This window comes from Enhydra lutris, unplaced genomic scaffold, assembly GCF_002288905.1.
Source record: "Enhydra lutris kenyoni isolate GAN:26980312 unplaced genomic scaffold, ASM228890v2 scaffoldscaffold85, whole genome shotgun sequence".
NCBI classification, from domain to species: Eukaryota; Metazoa; Chordata; class Mammalia; order Carnivora; family Mustelidae; genus Enhydra; species Enhydra lutris.
In genome coordinates, this window is record NW_019154169.1 from 7568653 (window position 1) to 7593818 (window position 25166).

General features: G+C 51.1%; 2 protein-coding genes and 1 pseudogene across 4 annotated transcripts; all 3 read right to left on the reverse strand.

Moving 5' to 3' along the window:
• Positions 1–1294: 1294 nt before the first annotated feature.
• LOC111161549 lies at positions 1295–1790 on the reverse strand (annotated as a pseudogene). The gene has a single exon (XR_002641534.1). The product of XR_002641534.1 is annotated as a 60S ribosomal protein L23 pseudogene (transcript).
• A 796-nt stretch (positions 1791–2586) lies between these two features.
• On the reverse strand, positions 2587–10977 carry LOC111161551 (galectin 4). Of its 2 annotated transcripts, XM_022525288.1 has the most exons (10): positions 10911–10977; positions 10519–10607; positions 8449–8653; positions 5599–5737; positions 3924–3931; positions 3759–3797; positions 3562–3591; positions 3188–3276; positions 2881–3046; positions 2587–2793 (listed from the first exon to the last, which is right to left on the reverse strand). In XM_022525288.1, exons 1-10 carry the CDS (start codon positions 10953–10955, stop codon positions 2647–2649), a joined length of 957 nt encoding a protein of 318 aa, XP_022380996.1. In that variant the 5' UTR covers positions 10956–10977; the 3' UTR covers positions 2587–2646. The 2 variants fall into 2 exon arrangements, with proteins under 2 accessions (XP_022380996.1, XP_022380995.1); XM_022525287.1 differs by lacking the exon at positions 3924–3931 and having other exon boundaries at positions 5603–5737.
• A 1329-nt stretch (positions 10978–12306) lies between these two features.
• On the reverse strand, positions 12307–21802 carry LOC111161466 (enoyl-CoA hydratase 1). Its single transcript, XM_022525135.1, has 10 exons — positions 21675–21802; positions 21050–21257; positions 20817–20905; positions 14630–14751; positions 14486–14534; positions 14218–14282; positions 13368–13438; positions 13208–13279; positions 12779–12929; positions 12307–12596 (listed from the first exon to the last, which is right to left on the reverse strand). The coding sequence occupies exons 1-10, from the start codon at positions 21724–21726 to the stop codon at positions 12492–12494; spliced, it is 984 nt and encodes a 327-aa protein (XP_022380843.1). The 5' UTR covers positions 21727–21802; the 3' UTR covers positions 12307–12491.
• Between the last annotated feature and the right edge of the window lie 3364 nt (positions 21803–25166).

The following is a 25166-nucleotide window of genomic DNA, read 5'->3' on the forward strand; positions in this document are numbered from 1 at the left end:
AGAAAGAAAGAAAGAAAATTTCATAAACTCTTGGCTGTGGCCAAACCCATTGCCCGGTTGAGTAGGGCTCCCAGGCTAAGAATAGGTTGTCCATTTTTAAATAGCTGAAAACAATAAAAAGGAGAATATTTCCTCACACTAAAAATTATATGGAATTCAAATCTCAACATCCATAACTCAGGTTTTTTTGTGTTTTTTTTTAAAGATTTTATTTATTTATTTGACAGAGATCACAAGTAGGCAGAGAGGCAGGCAGAGAAAGGAGGAAGCAGGCTCCCCGCTGAGCAGAGAGCCCGATGCAGGGCTTGATCCCAGGACCCTGGGATCATGACCTGAGCCGAAGGCAGAGGCTTTTTAACCCACTGAGCCATCCAGGTACCCCTATAACTCAGGTTTTATGGGAACACAGCCAGGCTCTTGCATTTCCGTCCTGCCTAATGGCTGCTTTTGTCCTTCGTCAGTGGAGTTCATCAGCTGTGGCAGGTACCAGATCATCCCCAATGCCTAACATACTCACCAGGGGACCACTACAGAAAAGGTTTGCAACCTCTGTGCTGAAGGCTTGACTTGGACCGGGGCAGCCTCTTCTGGGGTGGCGCATGCGAGCGTGCGCACAGACACACACACACACACACACACACACACACACACACACACACACACGGCTGTTGGCAACAGTTCCAGTTTCTGGTCATATGGGCGATTACATGTGGAACAGACTGTTCGAGGAGCGCCTGACTCCTCCTAGAGGAGCAATCCAGGAGTGAGAGGAGCGGAAGGGTCTCTTAGAGCCTAACTTTCTGCCATATTCTCAGTCACACACACACCAGCCCAGGTTGGGAGGGGAGTTCAGAAGGGTGTGAACACCATTAGAAGCCACCTCCGTGGCTGACCATGACAGCAGTCTATGCCTTTTGACTGGAAGGTTTATTTCATTTACACTTGATGTAATCATTGATATAATTGCCTTTCTGGCTACCTTGTTTGCTATTTGTTTTTACTTTCTGTTAATTCTTCACCACCTTTTTTTTTTTTTAAAGATTTTATTTATTTATTTGAGAGAGAAACAGTGAGAGAGAGCATGAGAGGCAAGAAGGTCAGAGGGAGAAGCAGACTCCCCATGGAGCTGGGAGCCCGATGCAGGACTCGATTCCGGGACTCAGGGACCGTGACCTGAGCCGAAGGCAGTTGCTTAACCAACTGAGCCACCCAGGTGCCCTTCACCACCTTCTTTTGTGCTAAATAATTTTTAACGAGTTGTTCAAATTCCTCTACTAATTTTTTTTTAGCAGCATTTTTTTTTTTCCGGGAGCAAATAATTTTTAATTTTTTTTTAAACAATTACACCAAAGAATCATGCAGTGCTGCCAGCATTGGATGCAATCCTGGGCCACAAGTCTGCACACTCCTTTAGGACTGGTCCTGTGATAGCAGACCCTTTCATTTCACCTTTATTGTTTACTATGACCCCCGCATTATCTTCAAAATAGAGAAACACACAATCTTTTCTCCAGTATGACTTTTGTTGTCGAATTACCACTGCTGGATGTACCTTCTTTCTGAGCTCTGGTTTGCCTTTCTTCACTGTGGCCATCACCATGTCACCCACACCCGCAACAGGAAGTCTGTTCAATCGTCCCTTGATCCCCTTCACAGAGATGATATACAGATTTTTGGCTCCTGTGTTGTCAGCACAGTTGATCACGGCGCCCACCGGAAGACCTAGGGAAATCCGGAATTTCGCACTGGAGGACCCACCATGTCCTCGCTTCGACATCTTGAACGCCAGAAAGGGCTTTAGCAGCATTTTTTGAAAGCTGCTTTTTTTTTTTTTAAAGATTTTATTTATTTATTTGACAGACAGAGATTACAATCAGGCAGAGAGGCAGGCAGAGAGAGAGGAGGAAGCAGGCTCCCTGCCGAGCAGAGAGCGATCCCAGGATCCTGGGATCATGACCTGAGCCGAAGGCAGAGGCCCCAACCCACTGAGCCACCCAAGTGCCCCTGAAAGCTGTTTTTTAAGTAGTCATTCTAGGAATTACAATATACATGTTATCAAGTCAACTTTATTTATTTTTAAAGATTTTATTTATTTATTTTTAAGATATTTATTTATTTGACAGACATATCACAAGTAGGCAGAGAGGCAGGCAGAGAGGGAGGAAGGGAAGCAGGCTCCCTGCCAAGCAAAAAGCCCGGTGCGGGGCTCGATCCCAGGACCCTGGGATCATGACCTGAGCCGAAGGCAGAGGCTTTAACCCACTGAGCCACCCAGGCGCCCACGAATGTTCATTTTTTAACAATTTTTTATATTGTAGATTAAAAAAAATTTAAAGTAATCTCTACACCCAACGTGGGGCTCAAATTCACAACCATGAGATCAAGGGTTGCATGCTCCACCAACCAAGCTGGCCAGGTGCCCCTGGTTGGATGTTTAGATGGATGGATGTTTGGAAAGACTGATGGATGTTGAGATGGATGAACGGACGGTGTATGATTGAATCAAGGGAGCAAGGAACAGTGAGGGAGGTGAATGGAGTCATGGACACTCATGAGACACCCACAGGCATTTTATTAGGGCTTAGAAGGGAGTCCTGTGGGATCTTTTCCTCTGTGTTCCCAAGGGTTATGGCCCCGGAGAATAGATCAGACTTGGACATAGGACAAGGTGATGTCACCCTGGATCTCCAGCACGTCCACATCCTGGAAGGCCGAAAGGCGATGGGAAAAGTCGAAGAGGTGCTGGCCATTGGCATAAACCTTGAAACGATCCAGGCCACAGCGGATGGACAGCTGCAGGGAGAAGGCAGGCTTGAGGCTGGGACCAGGGCAGAAGCTTTGGAGGGAAGGGGGGTGGTAGGAAGGGGACCCCAGACTCACATCAAAGAATTGCCCAGGACCAAAGGGGTTGTAGGAGATCTTCTTGTCCTCGGATCCCCAGGAACCGTTCAGACAGCTGTTCCGAACCACGAGACCCTCAGTCAGGCGAGGGTTAATGTGCAGAGCCAGGTCCCCTGAGGATCCCACCATGAAGTTGATGACAAAGCTGAAGGCAGAGAGGGAAGGAGGCAGGAGTCAGATGGGGGCCAGTGCCTGGTTCTCCAAGGGAGGAGGGGACCGCAGTCCCAACTCCTGGGTCTGAGGGAGGAAGGGGACTGAGGATTCCCACCGCAGTCTAGTTGTATACCTCTTGCCCATGGGGGGTATGGAACCCTTGATTATGATGGTTCTTCGGGCTGTAAGCCCTCCTTGCAAGTTCTTCCTAAATGGCACAGGCTGTGGGAGGAGACCATGAGGTCCTATCATCTCTCAGGTAACCAGAAGCCAGGCAGGGACAGATTTACAGAGAGGGGTGCCCACTCCCAGGAAGTGTCCCCAGCCCCCATCCCCTCCCCACTCTGGCCACCAATTCCACCCTCTCCCTACCTCCCAACCCAACACCTTCTGCCCACTCGATTTCCCACGCTCTCGGGGCCACCAGGGGTCAGGGCCCCCTACCCACCACCTGCTTCCCCACAAACTGCCCACCACAGAGGCCGAAACTCCCACAGGACACTTTACCGGGTTGAAGATTGGCGGTCCTTCCATGGTCTGTGAAGTGAGGAAGGGGAGAGATTATTCTATGACGTTCCACAAATATTTACGGCACACTGACTACATGCAGGCATGTCTCTGGGTACTGGATGGGTATGACTGACACCCCTCTACTTCTCTCCACCCACCCCCCCTGCAAATGGCCCCACAACCTTCCCACTTACAGGCAGCTGACTTGGCTGTTGGTGCATATATCCAGGACCCTACACAGACAGATGGAAGGCAAGGATGGTGAAGGGGACTGGGGGTCCTTCAGCTGCCCCAAGACCTCCTCACATCACCAAACCCCACCAAGAAGAGAAACCCACTGCCCATCAGCAGGCGCTTACTGGGTACGCTGGAGTTCCCATGAGTATCTGTGGACACAGAGGCAATGTGTGAAGGGAGGCTGGCTATGAGGGAGACCCCTGACTGGGGCCAGGAGGGTGTCAAGGATGTCTGCCCAGGGCAGCCCCACCACCCCCGTCCGAGGGAACTCTGGGGTCAAAGAGGAGCACCAGGTGGCTTATGAATGGAGAGGAACCTGCTGTGCTTGGGGAACTCCAGTGAGCAGGGACAGTCACTTTGGCCCTTTAGGGCAGGCCTGGTAAATTCTATTTGCCTCCCTTATCCCACTTCGTCCTGCCCAGGAGCCCTCATCCACCCCAGCCTGGAAGCTTCCACAAAGCGTAGGCTCCTCAGAACATCTTCCCAGCCCACACCACTGATACCCCCCGCTCATCTCACCCCTGGTCAGGATTTGCCCTTTACTCTCGGTGCCCAGCGCTGGGGCGGTGAGGAGTCCTGCCTCTCTCCCAGGTTGGCCTCAGGCTCTCTCAGTCTGCGTGTGTCTCTGTTTCTGTTTCTCTGCCTCTCCCTGTCTCTGTCTCTGTCTCTCTCTTGGTCTCACGATGGTAAGACCATCGTGACAGGTGTGGGCCAGAAACACCCCCCCCCCCATAACTTATATCCACTCGTTCTCTCTGTTTCCTCCTCTTTTCAATGAACTCCTTTCTGCCTTGGCTTCCATTTTAAGTCAGCGATTCCAAAGGGACTTCCCAAATAGCCTTATTGTCGTTTTTCTTGTTCAAATGTGGGGATGAGGGATGACAGTAAAATGAACACCCGCAGGCCCATGGCCATCTCACGGGTGAAGACATTTTCATCGTTCCCTCATCCGGGGACAGAAGGACCCCCCGCCCCCACCCCGCACCGCACAGAACCTCCCCTCCCTCCCCCGCCTGCATTTAATTCGTGGCTCTGTCACTTCCCAGATCCGTGACTGTGGCCAGTTATTGAAGCTGTCTGTGCCTCAGTTCCCACATCTGTCCAGTGGGCCTGAGGATCATCGGAGCGTGGAGGATGGGGGGCCTTACAGGTCAGGGAGTGCAGCGCCCCCATCAGAAGGCCATGGTGGGAGTCTGGAGTTTGGGCTTCTCTGAGGGCTCTGTGGCTGTTTTGGTGGCCTTTTGTTCACCGTGGCCCTGGGAGTGGGGATTCTAGGTGGCCGGATGTGTTTCCACTCTCGGTCATTTCCAGGGGAGTGTGGGCTGGTCCCCAGCAGTTGCTGTTGTGTGCCTTTCTCTGGAAGGCTCTTCCTGAGGGTGTGGACCAGCAGCTCATTGCAACTGGAAGTGAGATTCTCCGTGACTAGCCAAGTTAGGCGGCTGCTCAGGAACTTGCCGGCAGGCAGTTCCTGTGGCTTTTGTCCCTTCTTATCTCGACTTTCTGACTCAGCTTCCATGCTTCCTCCTCCTCCAGGAAGCCCTTCCCTTGCACTCTTTCAAACCTCCAGTCTGTCCCCAGACCAATCCCCCTCTCCATCTGCCCACCGCCCCAGCCCTAACCACATGCAGCCAACGCCATCTGGTGAATAGTCTGTCTTTCCAGTGGACGGAGTAGGGCGCCTAGGCGGTCTGCGGCCCAGCCAGCAAAGGGGCCAGCACAGAGCAGGAGTTCTGGACACAGAGGAACGTGGGACTGGATTAAGGAAGGAAGCGTGTGCGTAAGAGAGGGAGCCATCACGCACCTGGCCTGGAGGCGGGTTGCCGCCAATGAAGTTGATGGATTGAAGCTCCAGGTCCCCGTCCACTTGGAGGTGTGTGACCATCTGTAGAGGGACCCGGTGCCCAAACTGGTAGAAGGGATTTCCATTTACCACCACCTTGAGGGCAGGGGTAAGGTCAGAGTCAGCAGCCATGACTTTGGCAAGGCAGACACAGGAGGTAGGGAACAGCGATCATTTTCACTTGCACTTTGGTCTTGGAGGGGACCTGGGGAGCCACAGAGTCGGGAATACTGGAGTCCACAGGTGAGAGGCCAAGCCAGGGTCAAAAGTCAGCTCACAGATGGGCAGGCAGACGGAAGAGAACAGAGAATTTAGTCAGGGTAGTGGTTGGGAGAGGATCAAGTCGGAGTCCTGGTTTGGGCACCAAATGAGTTTGAGCTGAGTCTAGCTCTGACATGTGGGTTGTCTGACCTCAGGGAAGTCACTTCACCTCCCTGCACCTCTGTTTCCCCACCTGTAACATGGAGGCCAGCTCCAGGATTGTTGGGAACATTAAAACCCAGCCAGGCATGTCAAAGGTGTTCTGGAAATCCTCTTTATTTTGTTTTATTCTTTTTTAAGATTTATTTATTTATTTGACAGAGAGAGATCTCAAGTAGGCAGAGAGGCAGGCGGGGGAGGGGGGGGGAGCAGGCTCCCCGCTGAGCAGAGAGCCCTACGCAGGGCTCCATCCCAGGACCCTGAGACCATGACCTGAGCCGAAGGCAGAGACTCAACCCACTGAGCCACCCAGGCGCCCCTGGAAATCCTCTTTAGAGACTTGCCTAATCATATCTTTTTTTTTTTTTTTAAGATTTTATTTATTTATGTGCACGAAAGAGAGAGAGAGGGAGTGAGAGAAAGCATGGGCAGGGGCAGAGGAGAGGGAGAAGCAGACTCCCCGCTGAGCAGGGAGCGCCCTGTGGGGCTTGGTTCCAAGACGCTGGGATTACAATCTGAGCTAAAGACGGATGCTTAACCAACTGAGCCACCCAGACACCTCTCAGCTCACGTCTCAATCTCAGAGTTGTTCAAGCCCTATCTGGACTCCACACTGGGTGTGGAGCCTACTTAAGAAAGTAAAATAAAATTAATAATAATAATAAAATAAAGACACAGAAACAGATTCAAGCAGGGAGAAGTCAGGATAAAGGCCAACCCTGGGGACAAGGGGACAGGAAGGGACAGGAAAGGGCTTCTGGGGCTGGAAGGCTCTTGTTTCTAGACTTAGATGCTGGTTCCAGGGGTGTGTTCTCTGTGCAAAGAACCAGCGAGCTGGGTACACATGGCCCACGCTCTTCTGTACTCTGGTCACACTTCAATCACACATTAAAAATATGCTTGCAGAGGCACCTGGGTGGCTCAGTGGTTTAAGCCTCTGGCTTCGGCTCAGGTCGTGGTCTCAGGGTCCTGGGATCAAGCCCCGCATCAGGCTCTCTGCTCAGCGGGAAGCCTGCTTCCTCCTCTCTCTCTGTCTCCCTCTCTGCCCACTTGTGATCTCTCTGTCAAATAAATAAAATCTTTTTTTAAAAAAGTGCTTGCAGAACAGTAATTGATCACAACGTTGGGCCTTATCTGCAGCCGGATTCCCAGTGTAGAAAGCAACAAATATTAAAGTATTTATGAGATGACCGGACTGCTGACTGGATATGGGGACGCTGAGGAAGAAGGCTCGGTGTTTTAAAGATTTTTATTTATTTACTTATTTGACAGAGAGAGAGAGAGAGAGAGAGATCACAAGTAGGCAGAGAGGCAGAGGGGGAAACAGGCTCCCCGCTGAGCAGAGAGCCCAATGCTGGGCTTGTTCCCAGGACCCTGAGATCATGACCTGAGCCAAAGGCAGAGACGTAACCCACTGAGCCACCCAGGCGCTCCAAGAATGCTCAGTGTTTTCTGTGTGCTAATGGCATCACGACAGTGCTCCTGAAAAGCGAGAGATTTATCAATAACCTGATATGATATCTGGGATTTGCTCTTAAATCCTCTGAGAGGGGAAATGTGAGGCAGGATGATGGCAGAGGGACAGGGAGTTCATGACCACCGGAGCTGGCCAAGGAGATCAGGGGGTGACTGTCCCCTCGCTTCCTTCTGTTTGTGTTCAGAGTTCGCCAGAAGAAATAGCAAAAATGGGGACGCCTGGGTGGCTCAGTCCATTAAGCATCAGCCTTGGGCTCAGATCATGAACCCGGGGGGGTGGTAGGATGGAGTCCCGCGTGGGGCTCCTTGCTCAGCAGGGAGTCTGTTTCTCCCTCCGTTCCTCCTCCCATTCTCTCTCTCTCTCTGTCAAATAAATAAATAAAATTAAAAGAAAAGAAAAGAAAAGAAAAGAAAAAAATAGCAAAAACAGGGGTGCCTGGGTGACTGACTAAGGTCAGGATCCCAGGGTCATCGGTTTCAGTCCCCCATCTGGTCCTTGCTCAGCGGGGATCCTGCTTCTCCCTCTGCCCCTCCCTGCAGCGCATGCGCACTCTCTCTCTCAAATAAATAAACTCTTTTTAAAAAATAGCAAAAATACGCATTTTGCAAAAACACGGAGGAACAAGGTGAGACACATGAAACGTTAGAAGGCTGTCTGCCGTGGACGAAGAAGAATGAGAAACAAGAGGAAAAATAATTTTTTTAAGGAGAAAAATGTTTTAATAGGCAGGAAAGAAGAAAAAGAAAAAAGTGAGTTAGGAAAGGTGAGGAAAGGGAAGAAGGAAGGGGAGAGGGGCAGGGAAGAAGGGAACCTGAGAGAGGCAGGGAGGGGCGGCAGGAGGAGGAGGAGGGACAGATGGAAGAAAAGGAGGAAGGAGGGAGGAGGGGAGGCCCCGACCCCGAGCTCGGACCTTGTAGTGCTCCGCCAGGACCATGAACACCAGCTCGAAGGCCGCGCCCTTGCGGAAGGGCATGCTCCTTTTCTTCTCCTCGCTGCCCCACTTGCCGCCCTGCTGCGAGTTGAAGACCACCTTGTCCCAGCCATCAAAGCGGGGATTGAAGTGAAAGGCAATGTCCGCTCCCGCGTAAGGCCCTGCCACGAAGTTCACGTAGAACCTGGCGGGACAGGAAGGGCTATGCCCCTGGCCCCATCTGCCTGTGCATGGGGCCCTCCTCCGGAAGCCCTCTCTGATCTATGGTGTTCCAAGGTCCCTGAACAGGTCTCTGAACTGGGTGGGAGCCGGGGTGGGAGGACCAGGAAAATAGGGGCAACACACTTAGGCCTTGTTGATGCAAGAGAGGAGGGGGTGGGCCGTGCTCCTGTAGTCCGGGAGGCATATTTCTTCTGCAACACTTTCCCTCTCTCCCTTTCCTTATCAGGCCACTGCACCCCAGCCTCTCCCAACTTGGCAACTGGGACTCCTGCATTTCCCTATTCACCATGGGCCAGACGCGGTCCTAGGAACCCTACAGGTATCTGGTCAGGTCACTCTGCTGCCACCCTGAGCCGCAGGCCACTCCCCACTTGTAGCCAGAGGGACCTAAGGAACAGCCAAATCTGAGCACCACCCATGCCTCCCCCTAAAGCCAGCAACCCTGAAGTTATTCTAACTGGGTAAATACACACCTGCCTCAGGGCCTTTGCACTGGCTGTTCTTGCTACCAGCCTCTACTCCCAGACTCCTTCCCCTCCCCTCCCCTCCCCTGGGTCTTTGCTGAAGTGTTTGCTTCCCAGAGAGGCCTTCGCGGTCTACCTTATTTATTTATTTATTTTAAAAAGATTTTATTTATTATTCATTTGACAGAGATCACGAGTAGGCAGAGGCAGGCAGAGAGAGGAGGAAGCAGGCTCCCCACTGAGCAGAGAGCTGGATGCGGGGCTCCATCCCAGGACCCCGAGATCACGATCAGAGCCAAGGGCAGAGGCTCAACCCACTGAGCCACCCAGGTACCCCCGGTCTACCCTATTTAAAGGGACAGTGCTACACCCCTACCTTGCCTGCATCCATTCCCCATCTCCTTGCCCTATTTATTTGTCTCCATAGCACTTAGCACCACCGGACCCTGTCTATTTGATTTTTATCTTTCATCTCTCCTCTCTACTAGGTTGTCAACTCCATGTGGGCAGAGAGCTTTGCCCTGGTGACTGCTCTGTCCCCAGGGGCTGGGCACATAGTGGGCCCTAAGTAAGCAAAAAAAACAATGAATAAAGAAATGGCAGTGCCAGAGGAAGCCTGGGTGGCTCAGTCCGTTAAGTGTACGCCTGTGGCTCAGATCGTGATCCTGGGGTTCTAGGATTGAGCCCTGAATCAGGCTCCCTGTTCCACAGGGAGTCTGCTTCTCCCTCTCCCACTGCCCCTCCCCGCTGCTTGTGCTCTCTCTATCTTTCTCTCTCAAATAAATAAATAAAATCTTAAAAAAAAAAAAGCAAGAAAAAAGAAAAGAAAACAAAACAAAAACCTCAACAGTGCCTTGAGGTCAGTTCAATTGTCATCACCACCTTAAGGCCATAAAAAAATGCTAAGACTTAATTTTAATGCTTACTTTCCAGTTCTACATGTTTTACACATTGAATCCCTGAAACAGTGCCATCTTACATATGGGAAAAGAAAGCACAGAGAGGTTTTCCCACTCACGCAATTGCACAGTCACACAACTGGCCGGCTCTGAGCTCTGATCTGAATTCGTGCTATCACACCCATCATTTCCAATCTGACATCCCAACTCTTGGGCTGCTTCTGGTGGTGATCTCCCTGACTGCCCTTCCCCCCCCACCCCCAGCCCCCAAGCTCCCCTGCTCCTGGTCACCAAGCCCTGGATGTCCCAGGCTCAGGCTGGTCTTTGGCCACTAGGTACAGTGGCCCAGAGCTGCCATCCCCCAGTAGAGTGGAGGAAGGGAAGAAGGCCTCCTGCATTAGGGATGGGAGCCCCTCTTTGTGGCCCCCGCCCCTGCCTTGTCTGGAGTGGGGGGAGCGCCTTACCTCTTCATGTGCTCAGCGGCCACTCCTTGGATGTACACAGACATTCCCACACTGAGACCACCCGGGATGGGCTTGTTGTAGGGCAGAGTCTGTGAAAAGGGACTGGTGAGCCTTTCCCCCTCATTGAGGAGCCCCCAACTCTTATTATCGAGGAGAAGACGCCAGGGGTGAAGGGTCAGCGTGAAGATGAAGATGGCCAAGAGTCAGGGATGCACATAAATAGCGCAAGGGTCAGGATGGGAGCAAGTCAGGCTTCGGGGTGAGTATTGGCTAAGTGAGACCCCAGGGTGGGGGTGGGGCTTCTCAGGATCAGGGTGAGAGTAAATTGGTGTGTGAGGTTCAGGGTGGAGCTAAGCTGGGATCCATGGTTGGGTCCTGGGTCACCATCTTACCGGATTGTAAGTGGGCTGGTAGCCAGGTGCAGGGACATAGGCCATCTTGAGAGGCTGGGCTGTAGGCTCGTCCAGGAAGAGATGCGGCGGCGGGCAATGTCAGCAGATGGGAGGCAGTGGCGGCTCTTATACCTGAGGGACAGGGAGTGGCTGGCAGGGAAGGGTCCATGGGTTCCTCTTCTGGGCATCCGAGGCTCACATATTTTTCTAGGGCAGCCGCTTGTGTCCCTTCTGTTGCTAGCCTCCCTGGCCACCAGTTAGAACCCAGATCCTCTCGGCTATGCTGGGAGGTGAGGGCGGCTGTGGGGAGGGGGCTACACTTTAGGTCCTTCTGCAAAGAGTTAGTGCTAGTGAACTTTGGCCCTGCCAGGGCCTTATCAGAGCCCATAAAATCCTGCCCAGGCCTTTGTTAACAGAGGGAGGGTACGACCAGGAGGGCTGGGCAGGGCAAGGCTGCAGGAGTGGCCCATGACAGATGGGCAAAGGAAGGAAGTGAAAGCAGGGAGGGACAGGTGCTCTGGACAGCCCTAGGAACTGGGAAAGGGCTTACACTTATTGCATGCCCACTACATGCCCAATCCACGTACATTAGATTGTAGGTATAGTGGTTTAGGTCATCATTTCTGGAGCCAGAGGTTCTGGGTTCAAATATTGCCTCGACCACTTCCTGGCTGTTTCGTCTTAGCTCAGTACCTTAGCCTCAATTTCCCCATTTGCCCTTCTGAAAAATGGGGATTCTAGTAGTATCAACCTCATAGAGGCCTGGAAAGGAAGCACTAAGATAATAAATGCTCAGAACAGGACTTGGCGTACAGAAGGCACTAAATTAATCCTTGGCCTCTTGCACTCATTCCAAACATAAGCCCAGGAGGTTCGGATTATAGATGGACATGAAAACCTGAAGTTTAAAGACATGAAGCAGGGGTGCCTGGCTGGCTCAACTGGTAGAGCACGTGACCCCTTAATCTCAGGGTGGTGAGTTCAAGCCCCACCTTGAGCCTGGAGCCTATTTAAAAAAGAAAAGAAAAAGAAATGAGGCAGTTGGCCCAAGACTGGGTAGCAGCGGAACTCTAGCCAGACTCGGGCGTCAGCTCCCACCAGGCTGTGCAGTGAGTGGGTGCCAGGCAGGGTGAACACCGCCCTTACGCCTGGGGCAGGCAGGAAGACCATCTGGAGCCTTCCGGCCAGGAGGCAGCTGCCAGACTTTTTATGGGCCCTGACCCGTCCACCGCCAGCTCTGAATGGGCGTCGCCTGCACGGCTCCGGTGCTCATTGGTCAAATCTCCATCCCCAACCTTCTGTGCAGCTGCGGTCCTGGGACCCCCCCCCCCCCGGCCCCGCCCCAAGGACGTCGCAGCTCCTTTCTGCCTCTGCTCTTTTCAATGAAGACACCGGGTTCATTAAGTTGCTTTATTGTTCGGGTGAAGATAAGGCCCTGGGCATGAGGAAATCAGAGTTAGGTTAGAAACTGGGAGATCGAGGGAGAAGGCACCAGCGACCATCTTTACTAACTCTCCTTCTCTGGGGATGAGGAAATGGGAGTGAGGTGGGAGGCAGCCAGACCCTGGGCCTCGGTGGCTCTCAGAGCTTGGAGAAGGTGACGTTCTTCAGTTCCTGCTTCTCCACTGCAGCCTGGACAGACTTAACGATGTCCTGGGTTTGCAGCATGCTCATATTCCAGGTGGCCTGGATGAAGAGAATGGAGAGCAATGGCAGGGGCGGGGAAAGGTTGGGACTGGGCCAATGAAAAACAGAGAAGAGAAAGCAGCGCACCAATCAGAGGACAAGGCTTGCAGAGGGTTTCTGGGCCCTGATTGGCCGCTCTGGCACCAGAGAAGGGCTGTGATTGGCTGGTGGCAAAGCCTTACCATGTAATTGAGGCCCTCGGCCACCGAATGGTTGCGGGAGTAGACCAGGTTGATCTTGGTGCTCTGTACCGCCACGGGGCTCTTGGTGGAAATCTCAGCCGCCAGGGCGAAGGCCGCATCAAGCATCCGCACCTCGTCTGGGAACACCCGGCTGCGGATGAAGGGAATCCGTCGTGGGGGAGAGCGGGGAGGCGGCCGTCTGCCAAGGAGTCTCACCACCCGCCATGAGTAAGTGGCCAATCACAGCAGAAAGCAGTGATTTCGCCCAGTGAAATGAGCCAATCAGAGCAGGGCACTGGACTGCAGCTTGAAGAGTTGACCACCCAGATAAAGTCAGCCCCCATGTAATCCCGTGAGGGTACACCCGGACCCAAAAAGCCCAGCCCAGGTTACCCCTGAACTCTGAACAGCACAGGCCGCGTCTCCTACCTGACCAGCCCACTGCCCAGGGCCTCATCAGCCATCATCTTGCGGCAAGTGAAGGCCAGCTCGTTGACCAGGCTGCAAGAGGGAAGGGCGGGTCAGGGGACCGCAGTCATCCTGGATCCAGGAGATGCGCTGCAGTCCCCTCCCCGGCTCCTCCACCCACCTCTGGTTTCCGATGACTTTGGGCAGTCTCTGCAGCGTTCCTACGTCAGCCGCCAAACCTATGTCCACCTCCTGGGAGGAGCCATGATGTCAGGATTCAGTTTGTGCCTAATACTGCCTCCCACCATGCAACCTCAGTGCCAATGAAATCTAGCATCTCCTGCAGCGACCCCACTCCCACCTCAGAGACTGCCCCTCAAACACCCCATTTCGTTGTCATCCTTCAGCCCAGAACACAGCCCACCTCCCAATTCCTCTGCCTTCCCAACTCCTTGAGGTCAGTCACATCTCCTGAGGGAAGCCCTGCAGCCCTCCCTGTCTGACCCCCACTGCCTCTACAGGCTCCATCCTGCCTTGGGTCCTCCCCATCACTGATCCCAGCAGCAACCCCAACTTCCTCCTCACCCCCATACCTTTACTCACTCCAAACCCCACGTGGACTGCACGGCCTCCCCTTCCCTTCCTTCATGGCCAAAGTGCCTTTTTTTTTTTTTTAAGATGTATTTATTTATTTGAGAGAGAGAGAGAGCAGGGGGAATGGCACGGGGAGAGGGAGAATCCCAAGCAGACTCCCCCCACTGAATGTGGAGCCCGATGCATGGCTCGATCTCATGACCCTGAGCCAAAATCAAGTTGGATGCTTAACCAACTGAGCCCCCCACAGGCACCCCCAAAGTGTTACTTTTTAAGGCTCAATTCTGACTAACTCTTCCATGAGGCCCTTGCTTCTCACATTCACTCTCACCCCCACCCCCTTAACCTGTTCTTTTGCAGCTCTACTCCCCCCGACCTGCCACGCATCGCCCACCTCTAAGCAGGATCTGAGGAAGGAGCGCAGGAGGAGGGCTCACCTTCACCTGGAAGAAAGCATCCTGGACACAGTACCGGATGTCACAAGCAGTGATGAGGTCCACGCCTGCAAGGGGGAGGTCAGGGGCATTGACCAACCACAAGGACCAGCCCCTCCTCCCAGAAGATGGGGTTGTGCCTCTGGGCAGGGTTTAACTAGCAGCTGATCTGAGGCTGGAGGTCCCTGGCTGAGTCGGACAGGCAGCAGCCAGCCAACAGGCACCCAGCTACACCAGGTGCCTGGATGGGTGGTGGGTTGCTCAGACTCACCTGCACCAACGCAGGCCCCATGGATGGCGGCGATCACGGGCTTTGGACACTGCAAGAGGGGGCAGGAAGGGTGGGGTCAGAGCTGGTCCAGGAAGGATGGACAGGGTTCGGGGGGGTGTGTGCCCCAATAGTCCCCCAGAGAACCTTCTCGATGACACTGAAGGTCTCTTGGTATTTGCTGATGAGGCTACGGAGGTACCAGCTGGTGCGGGCTACGTCATCTTGGGGCTGTAGGATTTCCGAAGCCATGTCCATAAGGTCGATACCTGGTGGGGAGGCATGAGGAGGTTCACATAGCCTCCCAGGCACCCCCTTCCCCTGCCGCCCTCATTGCCCCAATTAGAGGTCAGAACTCAGACTTAGCAGATTCGAACCCCCAAACCACCACAGTGGAGAAGGGTGCTCACGCAGGATCTAGCAAGGGATAGCATATGGGGTGTGAAATCAACAAAAGCTAACATTTACAGGGTCATTACTCACTTTATCCTCCCAACAGGCCTATGAGGTGGGTCCTATTACTATCTCCATTTTACTGGGGGTAAACTGAGGCATGTGACACTTAAGTTACTTGCTCAATAAGGTCACACTGGCTTGGGAGCACTGGCACTGGGACTTTAAGCCCAGAACCATGCACTGGCTCCAGAGGTCATGCTTTTCACCATCACACCAGGCGGCAGAGGAGACAAGTGTCTGGGCATGAGTCCGTGGTGGTAACATTTAGTCAGGAAGACTGGAGATGGAGCAATTTCTGTGGGCTCCAACTGCAAGACGATCTCAAATCTAACCTTTCCTCCACGAATCATTCTCCAGGAATCTGTACTCTGGCTGAAATAGTTTCCCGTGGTCTCCCTGCTCCCAGCCCTGCCCTGACTGGTCCCCATATGCAGGCAAACAAACTGGTGAGCACGTCAGGGCCTCCTTCTCTTCCCTCCCATCTCACTCACTTGGAAGAAGATACAAGATGTGTGCCAAAACCTTACCAGCCCTCATGAACACCATTCCCAGACTATTGCTTTGGGCACACAGGCTTCCAACTTTTGTGCCAACACGACCACACAGTCCCTTCCCAGGGCTTTGTTTTTCTACCTACAGCTCTCTGCCTAGAACAGTCCCTCCCCCAGTAGTGGTCAGAAGACTGACTCCAGGGGCACCTGGGGGGCTGCCTTCAGCTTAAGCGTCTGCCTTCAGCTCAGGTCATGATCTCAGGGTCCTGGGTTCAAGCCCTGCATCAGGCTCCCTGCTCAGTGGGGAGTCTGCTTTTCCCTCTCCCCCCACCCCTCCCCACCTGCTTGTGCTCTCTCTCTCTGTCAAATAAATAAATAAATAAATAAATAAAATCTTAAAAAAAAAAAAGAAGAAGACTGATCCATCAGGCCACAGCTCAAAGGTCACCTCCTTGGGGAGGCCCACTCAGGCTACCACGGCTGAGGAGCAGCCCCATCACCCTCTATCTCCCTCTGTGTTTATCTTGGTCACTGCCCTCTCCTTATCATATAATGTGCTTAACTCATTTAGTGCCTGTCTCCCCCTCTAGAATGTGAGCTCTCTCTATGTGCTCTAAATATCTCTAAACATGTGCTCTCTCTCCATACCTCTAAATGCTCCAGGTCTCATTCCTAATCATCAGAGTGGAGTTCTGGCTCTCTGTCCACTACTGCATCCCCAGTGCCTAAACAGAGCCTAGTGTTTGTCTGGTGGTGACAAGTGCTGGAAGAAAATTACAGCAGGGAGTGGAGTGTGTTGGGGTGTGTAGGTGTAGCGATGGCTGTTGTGGTATTAAATGGGGTGGTCAGGAGGGCATTTGGGGGGCTCAGGCAGTTGAGGGACTGACTCATGGTTTCGGCTCAGGTCAAGATCTAAGGGTCTTATGATTCCACCCTGGGCTGGGCTGGGTGCTGAGCATGGAATCTGCTTGGGACTGTCTCTCCTTCTGCCCCTCCTCCTTGCTCTCTCTCTAAAATAAACAAATCAATCTTAAAAATAAATAAATAAATGGGGTGGTCAGGGGCCATCTCCCTGAAAAAGTGACTTTTTTTAAAGAGAGAGTGTGTGCATGAGCAGGGGTGGGTGGGATGGGAGAGGTAGAGGGGCAGAAGGAGAGGGAGAGAATCTTAAGCAGGCTCCATACTTAGCATGGTGCCTGATGAGGGGGCCCCCATCTCACAACCCTAAGATCATGACCTAAGCCAAATCTGAGAGTTGGATGCTTAACTGACTGAGCCACTCAGGCACACCTGAAAAAGTGAGTTTTGAGTAAAGATCTGAAGAAGGAGAGGGAGGGAGCTATAGGGATATCTGGGATCAGAGAGTTCCAAATGTCAGGAAGAGCCAGTGCAAAGGCCCTGTGGTAGGAATGCCCCTAGTCCGTGTGAGGAACACGGAGGAGGCGGGGACCTAGATGACCAGGCAGACCGTGTGGGGCCTCATGTTCCAGGGGGTGGACTTTGGCTTTTACTCTGAGGGAGATCTTGCTATGAGAGGGTTCTGAGCAGAATCATCCATCATCTTCTTCCTCCTGGGGTTAATCATTGTTATCCTTTTGCCTCTGAACAATGCTATCTGGCAAACCTGAAAAACCATTCCCATATGTGGCCACACCCCAGTCTTCTGGGGCTCCCCGGCCTCCACAGCTTGTTTAAGTAAGAGAGACCTGAGGAATTCTGGCTCAGGGTAGAGCTGAATTTCAATGAAGTAAATATCGGTAAGACAGAACTCCTCTGTGTGACCTTGGCCAGACCACTTCATCCTCTGGGCCTTGAGTTTCTTCTCCAGAAAATGAGGGCAAAACCCTCCTGAGAGCCGATGGAGATGCAAGGACTGGAGGAGACAGAGCCCCAGAGGCCCTTCTCTCCGTGCCTGTCATGTCCTGGCGTCACAGTTACTGTTGCTATGCGCCCCATTTCAACGGAGGCCAGAACCACCCGGATCTGCCCACCAGCATCTGCCAGCTTCCACAGCACGTTTGTGAAGCCTGTGTGACTCAGTGGAACCCACGGTGGTGGTGGGGCTCCCAGAACCCAGCGAGGCACCTTGTGACACCTCCTTTCACTGGCTTTTCCGGTTTACCCACCCTACCCATCCCTGCACACACCCAGCTTTTGCAACCCCTTGAGATAAGGGACCAGACTGTGGTCCTAGGTGTCCTCTCTCCCAGGTAAGAACTGCTCACTTCAGGTGGCTTCATCACTTAAGCATCTCTCTGCTTTTGTTCGGCTCAGGTCATGATCTCAGGGTCCTGGGATTGAGCCCCACATTAGGCTCCTTGCTCAGCAGGGAGTCTGCTTCGCCCTCTGCCCGCTGCTCCCCATGCTTGTGCACTTTTTCTCCATCTCTCTCAAATAAATAAAGAAAAAAAAAGTCCCCCATCTGGCTCCCCTGGGAACCTCTAAATACTCCAGATCTCATTCATAATCCTAGTCCCGTTAGTCACTATTCTAAATAGTAACAGCTACATCAACAAAAGTCCTACACGTTTCAGGGGCACTTGGGGGGCTCAGTAGGTTAAGCATCTGACTCTTGATTTCAGCTCAGGTCATGATCTCAGGGTAGTGAGATCGAGCCCCACACTGGGCTCTGTGCTCAGTGGGGAGTCTGCTTGAGATTCTCTCTCACTCCCTCTGTTCTGCTTCTGTTCTCACAAGCATTCTCTCTCTCTCACCAAAAAAAAAAAAAAATCTCAGCTCTGCCATTTCCCATCTGTGAGAACCGGGCAAGTTTCTTCACACATAAAATAGGGGATGATAATTGCACTTGTCTGGAAGGGATCCGGGGAGAATTAATTAATATGTGAACCATGTCCAGACACTCTGCAGATATTAAATAACTGTGGGCTACTTCCCTCTTTTTTTTTTTTTCCTTAATTAATGGTTCCGTTCTATCGTTGGAACTACTAATTACATTGAGTTTCTTCTTTCTGGCCTTGAGAGCCTTGCTGCTGGAAATGGAACCAGACAGCTATGGTCAGCTGGGAGCTAGAAAGGTGAGGGCCCCAGGCCTGGCACCGCCACCATTGTAACCCCATCTTTCGCTTCTCAGGCATAAGTGCCATGAGGATGAGGGCCGAGAACCAGGGCCCACTTGCCTGTTTTCTAGGTCACTGGCACTCAGAAAGGGGCTAGCACTGGAGTGTTTCTGGCCCAAAGGAACAAAATCAACAAAAGGAGAATGGAGAGGGGGTAGAAAGTAAACATGGGGGGCTCAGTGGGTTAAAGCCTCTGCCTTCAGCTCAGGTTATGATCCCAGGGTCCTGGGATCGAGCCCCACATCAGGCTCTTTGCTCAGTGGGGAGCCTGCTTCCCCCCTCTCTCTGCCTGCCTCTCTGTGTACTTGTGATCTCTGTCTGTGAAATAAATAAATAAAATCTTTAAAAAAAGAAAGTAAACACGGGACACGTAAAGAAGTTAACAGGGGAAACAACCAGAAACAGATTGTTTACTCTCTGTCTTCCCCACTGGGCTGACAACCTCCATGACGCCAGGGCCTGGGGCTGCCTCAGTCACCACTGAGTCCTCTCCCTCTGGCTCTCCCCCAGCTGATGCTCTCTCTTGCTCACTCTCTCTTGCAAATAAATGAAGAAAATCTTAAGAAAAAAAGATTCATTTATTTATCTTGGGCGGGGGTGGAGAAAGGGCATGAGCTCAAGGGCAAAGAGAGAGGCAGAAAGAAATCTCAAGCAGACTCTGTATTGAGCTTGGAGCCCCAACATGGGACTCAATCTTATGACCCTGAGATCACTACCAGAGCTGAAACCGAGAGTCAGACCCTTAATGGACGGTGCCACCCAAGCGCCCTGTAAGTTGGCTGTTTTTAAAATTTCTAGATTGAGAGGAGGCTGGAAGTTGTGTTTGAAGATCTCTCTCTCTGTCAAATAAGTAAATAAAATCTTAAAAAAAAAAAACCAAAAAACTGACTCAAGTGGCGTATGGGTGGCTCAGTGGGTTGAGCCTCTGCCTTCGGGTCGGGTCATGATCCCAGGGTCCTGGGATCAAGCCCCACGTTGGGCTCTCTGCTCAGCAAGGAGCCTGCTTCCCTCCCCCCTCCCCTCTGCCTGCCTCTCTGCCTGCTTGTGATCTCTGTCCAATAAATAAATAAAATCTTAAAAAAAAAACCACAAAAACAACTGATTCCAACTAAGCTGCTAAAACAGGAAACTCAACATTCTTTGGAGGTACAGCATAGGACCCAGAGTTTCCACAGCATCTTTCCATATCCTAATAACCGGGATACAGTCCAAATTTATTCCAAATGCAAACAAACAGAAGAATGAGGCTCAGTCTTTCAAGAGAAAAGATAATGCACCGAGACTGACCCCAAGGTCACCCAGACGTTGGAATCAGGAGGCAAAAGTTTTAAAGCAGTGGTTAGAACAAAGATGCAAAGAGAAATATGCTCGTGATACATAACAAGCCATGGAACTTCAGGAGAGAAATGGCAAATACAAAAAAAGAACCAAGTGGAAATTTGAGAAACAAAAGCTACAGTATCTGAAATTTTAAAAATCGCTAGATGGGCTTCCAAGCAGCATAGAGATGACAAAGGATTCAGTGAATGTGGTCAATGGAAATGATCCAGTCTGAAGAACAGATCTGTGGGACAATTAAAAGTTCAAACAGTCATGTAACTGGAAATCAGTTTGTGCGTGTTGAGTAATTATATGAAAGCACGTTATTTTAGTACACTTTAGTGACATTTATTTTATTTATTTATTTTTTAAAATTTTATTTATTTGACAGACAGAGATCACAAGTAGGCAGAGAGGCAGGTAGAGAGAAAGGGGAAAGCAGGCTCCCCGCTGAGCAGAGAGCCCGATGTGGGGCTCCATCCCAGGACCCTCAGATCACGACCTGAGCCGAAGGTAGAGGCTTTAACCCACTGAGCCACCCAGGCGCCCCACTTTAGTGACATTTAAAAACAAAACAAAACAGGGGCGCCTGGGTGGCTCAGCCAGTTAAGCATCTGTCTTTGGCTCGGGCCATGATCGAGCCCCACTTCGGGCTCTCTGCTCACCAGAGAGGCTGTTTCTCCCTCTTCCTCTGTGCCTTCTCTATCTCAAACAAATAAAATCTTTAAAAAAAAAAAACACCAAAAAAACAAAAAAACAGACTGAGAGGTTAAGGGCCTTGGCCAAGACCATGGACCAGACTTTAAAGTCCATCATCCTGTAATGTTCTGTTGGACGCACTTTGGTATTTAAATGTTTTAAATTAAAAAAAAAAAAAAAAAAGATAAAAGTGGAAGTTAGAAGCTGGTTGAAACCCTAGTTAAGAAGCATTGCTCTATTTCCAGGAAATGGGGGAGACTAGTAGAGGCGGGGGTGGAGAGTACCCAGTACCTGCACTGAACAATTTTCCTGCACCAGAGATCACCACAGCCCGACAGTCGGGGTCTTGTGCTATCTTGTTGAAGCACTCCACCATCTCTCTGGGAGGGGCAAGAAGAGAAAGGCTGTGTTTTGGAAGGGTATCCCCTGCCCTCGTGTCACCTACCCCCCACACTCCACCCCTACCCATTCTCTCAGCCCCTGCCTCCTCCTGCAGGCAGTCCTCCGTGATCTGCAGGCCCTACCTCCAGAAGGCTTTGTTCATGGCATTCCTCTTCTCAGGCCGGTTTAGCTGCACATGCAGGATGTGTTTCTGAGCCTCTGTCACCCGAAGGGACTCATAGTTGTAGTCTGGCGCATCTCTGGGGGCTGCTGTGGAGGTCTCATCTTGAGCAATGGAGCTCATGGGGCAAAGCCTAAGGCTGAGACCTAGGGGGGTGGGAGCCATCACTCCTGGGGAGACAGAGGAAAGAGCCTTTGATGACCCCAGGTAGGGGACACAGTGCTTTCAAGAGCTGAAGGCACACACATTTCCCCTCACTGATGTTAGACTGGGGAACGCAGGTCCCTAGGAAATCTCAGGTTAGGGGGGATATAAGCTTTCAGATTAGGAGTGCACTTATCAGTGGCCTCAGTGTGAAGACACCTTCAGACCCTTGATCATGGGGCTGACCCCACACTGGGAACACTAAGCTGTCAGCAACCCAACTGTAAGACACAGGCTTACAAAATTAGGGAGTTCTTTGGTTGGAAGCATATGCACCCTAGTGTTAAGGTGGTCAGACCGGGTCCTGGGACAGGCCTCCCCATCCTAAGGTGGCTATGACAGCACTACAGAGCAATGGACTTCCAGAGGTCGAGGTGACTCACGTCGTATCAGCAGGCTCCGCAGACAACGAGACACCGCCACGGATGCCGCCATCGCAAACTAGTAGCTAAGGTGACTAACCCAAGAGACAGGAAGAAGCCAAGGGGGCGGGCACGACGCCACCATGTTTGGCGAGGGCACGGACGCCGCAGCTTGATAGCGGTGACGCCCGTCTTTCCGCCATCTTTACTAAGGGTAACCGGAAATGCCCTTCCTGGTCCGCAGACCGCGGCTTAACATTGTGCCTTTTGCCCCAGTAGGAACGTGCCCATTATTGCTGCGGGACATTTCGTCACAGCGCTGTTTTATAATGGTGGAAAAATTGGAGACAGCTGAAATGCTCAAAAATATAATGGCAGAATTACTGCAACCTTGCAATTTTGTCACATGCACTTATACCTTGTTAACGGAAAAGAAAAAAATTCTTCAGTACTGAGTTTACCCCTGTAAGGCAATGAAAATATAGAGGAGCTAACATTGAGCGCTCTCTGTGTAATCTGTTTGAATTCTCACACCACCAAGAGGTCGTACTATATTTTATTTTGCCCAGAGGAAACTGGAGCTTGGGGGAGGGAGTCATTAGCTCAAGGTTATCTGGGCTTCAGGGGTGCTGAAGAAGGGATTTCTGTGGCTCTGAAGTTCACGTTCTTAAAATAATTTCTTTTAAAAATAAAACTATGTTGGAAAAAGCCAGTTAACCCAAGAGCATTGAAAGTGCCATAAAATTGCTTAAGTATGCTCTTCAGGGAGAAGTGCACCAAGGTGAACAGAGGCCTCCTGGAAAAGACCCAGTGACTTACATTGACAGAGAGCTGTTTTTAGTTATCCATACAATGGGAAGCTCTGAAGCCACTGTGCAGACACCAACACACGAGAGGAACAATTTTAAATTTCTCAAACTCACAACCCCAAGATCCAAAGTCACACTCTCTACCAGTTAAGACAGCCAGGTGCCCAAAGAGAAGTGAAGGATGTACATTTAGCATGATCTGTTGGTGTAAAAAAGATGGTTACATATGGCTGTGTGTGCATAGAATATAGTATATACATAGAGGATATCTGGAAGGAGATTCAAAACTGCTGACAAGGGATGAAAACTGGGTGCTGGGAGGCAAAAATTGGAATATTTTCTTACGCCCATGACTGGCCTGAAAACAAATCCTAGAGGATTCAGAGGTTTATGGCTGTAAGGCAACTCTTGTTTCTCCTTTCCAGAGGTTGTTTGAAACTTACCCTGGTGAAGCAGTTTCTTCATTCCATACATGCCATGTGACTTCAGATGTGAATAATCTGAGTTCAAAAACTTCACAATAAATTCAAGTGGGTTTTTTCTAAGATTTTTTTTTTTTAAGATTTTATTTGACAGAAATCATAAGTAGGCAGAGAGACAGGCAGGGGCGGGGAGGTGGGGAGCAGGCTCCCCACTGAGCAGAGCCCAATGCAGGGCTCAATCCCAGGAACCTGAGATCATGATCTGAGCTGAAGGCAGAGGCTTAACCCACTGAGCCACCCAGGTGCCCCCTTTTCTAAGATTTTTAAAAATTTATTTATTTGAGAGAAAGAGAGAGAGCACAAGAGCAGGGTGAGGGGCAGAGGGAGAAGCAGACTCCCCACTGAGCAGAGAGCCTGATGAGGAGCTTGATCCTGGCTGGGATCATTACCCAAGCAGAAGACAGACCCTTAACAAACTGAGCTTAAGAAATCTCTACGCCAGGGCCGCCTGGGTGGCTGAGTCATTGAGTGTCTGCCTTTGGCTCAGGTCATGATCCCAGCCACCTGGGATGGAGCCCCACATCGGGCTCCCTGCTTGGTGGGAAGCCCGCTTCTCCCTCTCCCACTCCCCCTGCTTCTGTTCCCTCTCTCTGTCTCTGTCAAATCGATCAATAAAATCTTAAAAAAAAAAAAAAAAAAAAAAAAAAGATCTCTCTACACCCAATGTGGACATCAAACTCACAACCCAGAGCTCAAATCACCCGCTCCACGGACTGAGCCAGCCATGTGTCCCAGTGAGTTTTCAGGTGCACATGCACGAACAAGGCACAGTCAACGGTCCTCACTTGTTCTCTTGCAGCAGACTGCTGCTTTTTTCCAGCCTGAGTCAAGGTTCTTAAAGCAGGCTCCTTCCACCTACAGGTCCCCATGCCCCACCCCATATACACAAGTTTCCATCTACCACAATTGCAGAGTATTACATTGTAAAGTTTTTTGGTTTTTAATTTTTTATTTGACAGACACTGGGAGAAAGGAACACAAGGTGGGGGGGGTGTGTGAGAGGGAGCAGGCTGGAGAGGGAACACAAGCAGGGGCAATGGGAGAGGGAGAAGCCGGCTTCCTGCCAAGCAGGTAGCCTGATACAGAGGGCTGATCCCAAGACTGTGAGATCACGACCAGAGCTGAAGGGAGACTGAGCCACCAGGGAACCCCCCAGCATGGAACCCAACACTGGGCTTTAACTCACAACCCTGAGACCAAGACTTGAGATCAAGGCTTCTTGGTGTCTTAACCAGATGCCCCAAATCATCAGACACCCTGAATTATTATTTTTTAAAGATTTTATTTGACAGGCAGAGATCACAAGCAGGCAGAGAGGGAAACAGGCTCCCCGCTGAGCAGAGAACCCCATGCGGGACTCGATCCCAGTACCCCGAGATCATGACCTGAGCTGAAGGCAGCGGCTTAACCCACTGAGCCACCCAGGCGCTCGACCCTGAATTATCTTTTAACTCAGCAATTCCACTACTAGGAATTTACCTCCAGATCAGTTATCAGGGAAGTTGGCTTGAGGCATTTGCATGCATAGCAGTACTGTTTACAGTAGCCAAGAAACTAGATTTTACTTTTAAGACCGGGGAAAGGGAAATGACATTCCCCATGAGATACTGCGGAAGGAAGCTATGTATGGGATATGATACAGAACAGTGCACAGCATAAAGCATTTTGTTAAAAGAAAAAAAACAATTTACATGGGTGGGGAAAGACGTCAAAAACTGTTAAAGGGACTGGGGAGCAGACCTTCACTTTTACCTGAGATTTTATTTTCCAATCTCATAAAAACCAAGTACTTACTTGGCAGGATGAAAGCGCTCTTTTTCTTTTAACTCTTGAAATTTGTAGCACCATTTACTTCTTTTTTTTTTTTTTTTAAGATTTTTATTTATTTATTTGACAGAAAGAGATCACAAGTAGAGAAGCAGGCAGAGAGAGAGGGAAGCAGGCTCCCTGCTGAGCGGAGAGTCCGATGCGGGACTTGATCCCAGGACCGTGAGATCATGACCTGAGCCGAAGGCAGCGGCTTAACCCACTAAGCCACCCAGGCGTCCCAACACCATTTACTTCTTAAAAGAGGACTCTCCAACTAGATTTAGCTTCCTTGAGCAGGGCCCATGAAGAATGACACCAGCCCTCCCAGATTTTCCTCACCAGATTCCTTTTAATTCCTTGCCGCATTCCTGGGCTGGGCCGGCAGCTCCCAACGGCCCATAGCTGTGTCCCAG

Coding starts and splice junctions, on each gene's coding strand:
- LOC111161551 (XM_022525288.1), bottom strand. CDS start 10,955: ATGGCCTATGTCCCTGCACCTGGCTACCAGCCCACTTACAATCCG. Junction 3,277..3,561: donor GACCGCCAATCTTCAACCCG/GTAAAGTGTCCT, acceptor CTCCTCCCACAG/CCTGTGCCATTTAGGAAGAA. Junction 3,047..3,187: donor ATACCCCCCATGGGCAAGAG/GTATACAACTAG, acceptor CTCTGCCTTCAG/CTTTGTCATCAACTTCATGG.
- LOC111161466 (XM_022525135.1), bottom strand. CDS start 21,726: ATGGCGGCATCCGTGGCGGTGTCTCGTTGTCTGCGGAGCCTGCTGATA. Junction 14,283..14,485: donor TGGGGCCTGCGTTGGTGCAG/GTGAGTCTGAGC, acceptor TCCCCCTTGCAG/GCGTGGACCTCATCACTGCT. Junction 12,930..13,207: donor CTGGGCAGTGGGCTGGTCAG/GTAGGAGACGCG, acceptor CTTCATCCGCAG/CCGGGTGTTCCCAGACGAGG.